The sequence below is a fragment of the Poecilia formosa genome, unplaced genomic scaffold, assembly GCF_000485575.1.
Source record: "Poecilia formosa unplaced genomic scaffold, Poecilia_formosa-5.1.2 Scaffold715, whole genome shotgun sequence".
NCBI lineage: Eukaryota > Metazoa > Chordata > Actinopteri > Cyprinodontiformes > Poeciliidae > Poecilia > Poecilia formosa.
In genome coordinates, this window is record NW_006800654.1 from 25,603 (window position 1) to 29,295 (window position 3,693).

Genomic DNA, 3,693 nt, shown 5'->3' on the forward strand with positions numbered 1-3,693 from the left:
TGTGTGTGTTTTTGGTGCATTGTCGTGACTGTCTTTTTGTGTGTGTGTGTGTGTGTGTGTGTGTGTGTGTGTGTGTTTTTGGTGCATTGTCAGGACTGTCTTCCTGTGTGTGTGTGTGTGTGTGTGTGTGTGTGTGTGTGTTTTTGGTGCATTGTCAGGACTGTCTTCCTGTGTGTGTCCAGGTCGTCGGTGGGTGAAGACGCCCTGAAGGACCTGTTCTCCTCCAGAGGTTTCGCTGTCAAGGCCTTCAAGTTCTTCCAGTACGTACAGCTTCAAGTCTTCCTGTGTCTTGTTCATGAGAGGTGATGTCACTTCCTGTGATCCCCAGGAAGGACAGGAAGATGGCGCTGCTGCAGCTGGCGTCGGTGGAGGAGGCGGTGGAGGCGCTTATCGCCCTCCACGACCAGCAGCTGGACCACAACCAGCACCTCCGCGTCTCCTTCTCCAAGTCCACCATCTGACCCCTCCCCCGCAGCCCAGCGGCCAATCGGACGGCAGGGCCTCCCCGCGGCCCACGCTGAGAGGGGTGGACCGGCGGCCGGGCCGGGCCTTGTCGCCATGGTTAAGGATGTTCCTGAGCACATTCCTGAGCGGCAGCAGCGGAGCATTGTGGGTAACGGAGTCAGGACCAGGAGAGCCGGAAACTCGTGCAGATGTTTTGGTTCCTGCTGAAACCTTTGAACTGAAACTGTTTTATTTGAACTCTTCATCGTCGTCCTGCTGCTGTCTGACCATCATCATCATCATTTTATTATTCCTGCTGTGGATGTTCGGGCTCTCCGTCTTTTGTGCCTTATTTTTCAGATTTTCTTACGGCCTGTAGGGGGCGCTTTGTGTGACTGTCTGGTGTGTTTCTGCTGTTCTGGGAGGTTTTTAACGTCGGCTCTATTTATACTGTATAACGTGATGCTGTTGAAGCCCCGCCCACTTGTGTGTGTGTGTGTGTGTGTGAGGTCACATGTTGAAACCTGAGCAACGATCCATCTGCCCGGCTCAGGGGTCAAAGGTCAGCACCACTTCCATGTCTGGAGGGATTAAACCAAGTCAACGTTTCTGTGCCTTAATTCAGGCAACCTGTTCTGATTATGACATCACTTATCAGGTTCTGGTCAGGCCCGGTGAGACCGGAACCGGACTGAAGAACTTTCCAATTGCTTCTTATTAATCTCAGATTTATTTCCTGCGGAGACAAAAACACTAAAAGCTGTTAAATGTGGAGAAACGGGAAGTTCACCAATAATAAATCTGCTTTAATGAACCAGGAACTAAATAGAAATATGACGCTCCATGGAGGTAAAACAGGTTTTATCACTTTCTTCACTGTAATATGACCTAAATAATCTGGATTATCATAATCCATTTTACCATCTGGTTCTGAATCAAGTTCAGTTTTAATACGAATAAAAACTGATGTTCTGTCATGAATAAAAATAATTTGTAAAAGAAAATATTTACAGATATAGATGTAAAAATGATTATATTTTGTGGCCTCCTGAAATTATTTTATTTAATTCATAATTTCACTACTGTTTAATCTGTCTCAGCCTGCTGGGCTTTTATTTTGAAACTTTGTGAATGCATCTGGTGAATGTGACATCATTGTGGGCGGGGCCTTGTTGCATGATGGGGGGCGGGTCAGTCTGGACTCCAACACAAAGTTTGTTAAATCTTTATTTATTCTGAAGGTGTGACAGGAAGTTGGAGCATGAATAAATAAATAAACCTTACAACCAATGGCTGCCGTGCGTCTGTCAAAGTCCCGCCCACAGCCTCTCCCATTGGCCAATCACAGCGTGATTGCTGACTGGAAACGGATTATTGTCCTGGTCCGTGATTGGTCCGTTTACAGCAGGCGTTTTTAACAATGAAAAACAAAATATACAAAAATACTCAAATATTCAGACGGGGTTCATCCGACAGTTGATGATGTCATCACCAAACGCCCGAGGCTCAGCACGCACACACACACACAGCATGACGGACTGCAGCTGCAGAGAAATGTGTCGCCTTTCCGGGTTTTGGTCCGGTTCTGTTGAAATGTTTGGACCTTCAGAATAAAGGAATCATTTAATTAACAGATCTGCTGGCCTCTGATTGGTCGACTGCTCGTTAGGAGCCGGGCGCGGCATCTCAGTAACTTCTCCAAGTAACTCAATTTTTTTCTCAGACCCATAAGCCACATAACCACCAGGAGGCGCTGTAAATCACATCAGTTGATTAGAAGTGCATCAGATTTCCTGTGGATTTCAAAGTAAAAGTCTTGTAGCTGCTCTGATTTCCTGGAAGTTAAAAGCAGTGAGGACCAATGAGAAGTCAGAGTGGCTGGTACTCTGTCCTGATTGGCTGATCAGAGCTCAGGTGTGTTGTTCTTCGGTGCTGTGCTGTGATTGACTCGTTTTATTTTTAGCACCAACAGAAACATAAATAGTTAAAAAACACACACACACACACACACACTGCGCCTCATATAAAACCATCAGTCTCTGCCGCCTCTGTAACAGGCGGGCGGCTGGTAACCATGGTAACTACACATCCAGGATCTCCTCGGCAGTGCCGCCGCAGCGGAGCCGGTACCGACCCGTTCTCCAGCTGATGGTGGGGTCCCACAACGCCGACAGGAAGATCTGCACCGACATGGACTCCCTGATGAACCACGCCACGGCAAAGTCCAGCTTGGAGAAGCTCAGGGCGCCGCCCTGCAGGGAAGGTCATCAGTCAGCCAGCCCATCACAACGCCAACACTCACCCTTTGACCTTTGTCCCACCTGGACTCCTGTCAGCTGTATGTAGTCGGCGATGAACCAGGCGAGGCAGTGACACATGAAGAAGACCATCATGTCCCACCTGCAGCACACAGACCAATCAGAAAAGAGAGCCTCCAGCCGCGACTCCAAGCCCCGCCCCCGCCCTGAGATTGGCCGTACCTGAAGACGTGGTGTGCGGCCCAGCCGATGATGAGGCTGGCCAGGAAGCACTCAGAGACGGGCTCCAGGACGGTGGCGGGAACCATGTTGATGCGCAGCTTGGTCCACCTGGTTCAGAAAATTTATTAACACGCCGCTACAGACATGCAGCCAATCAGGCGCCGGCCTGCCGCTCACCTGATCATGCGGGACTGGAACTGTCCAATGGAGTAGGAGCCGGAGTTCTGCAGCGCCACCTGCGTCGCCATGGAGAACTTCCATCCTCTGAGGAGGAAGCAAGAGGAGGGCTGAAGCGGGTGCTAATATCAACGTTCTAATGCCGACATGCTAATATCAACGTTCTAATGCCAACATTAGCATGTTGCTAATAATGTTCTAATGCCAACATGTTAACGTTCTAATGCCAATATTCTAATGCCAATATGCTAATGTAAACATGCTAATGCCAACATGCTAATAATGTTCTAATGCCAACATGCTAATAACGTTCTAATGCCAACATGCTAATCACATTCTAATGCCGACATTCTAATATCAACGTTCTAATGCCAACATTAGCATGTTGCTAATAATGTTCTAATGCCAACATGTTAACGTTCTAATGCCAATATTCTAATGCCAATATGCTAATGTTAACATGCTAATGCCAACATGCTAATAATGTTCTAATGCCAACATGCTAATAACGTTCTAATGCCAACATGCTAATCACATTCTAATGCCGACATTCTAATATCAACGTTCTAATGCCAACATTAGCATGTTGCTA

At 47.7% G+C, this 3,693-nt stretch overlaps 2 protein-coding genes across 4 annotated transcripts in view; one reads left to right on the plus strand and one right to left on the minus strand.

Annotated features, from left to right (window-relative positions):
• Positions 1-1,450, plus strand: part of LOC103131065 (polypyrimidine tract-binding protein 3) — a 5,724-nt gene extending 4,274 nt beyond the window's left edge. For both annotated transcript variants that reach the window (XM_007542623.2, XM_007542624.2), the window contains exons 13-14: positions 183-260; positions 329-1,450. In XM_007542623.2, coding sequence (XP_007542685.1) covers positions 183-260; positions 329-461 — 211 coding nt within the window. In that variant the 3' untranslated portion in view covers positions 462-1,450. The remainder of the gene's footprint in view (positions 1-182; positions 261-328) is intronic.
• A 207-nt stretch (positions 1,451-1,657) lies between these two features.
• Positions 1,658-3,693, minus strand: part of ugcg (UDP-glucose ceramide glucosyltransferase) — an 8,324-nt gene continuing 6,288 nt past the window's right edge. The window contains exons 7-11 of one of the 2 annotated variants that reach the window (XR_001660482.1): positions 3,102-3,188; positions 2,925-3,032; positions 2,766-2,844; positions 2,189-2,696; positions 1,658-2,102 (exon numbers count right to left, since the gene is read on the minus strand). Coding sequence is in view for 1 of the 2 variants with exons in the window: in XM_007542622.2 (XP_007542684.1) it covers positions 2,526-2,696; positions 2,766-2,844; positions 2,925-3,032; positions 3,102-3,188 (445 nt within the window). In the remaining variant the exon portion in view is untranslated. Of the gene's footprint in view, positions 2,697-2,765; positions 2,845-2,924; positions 3,033-3,101; positions 3,189-3,693 lie in introns of both variants that reach the window. The other variant, XM_007542622.2, reaches the window with a different exon arrangement.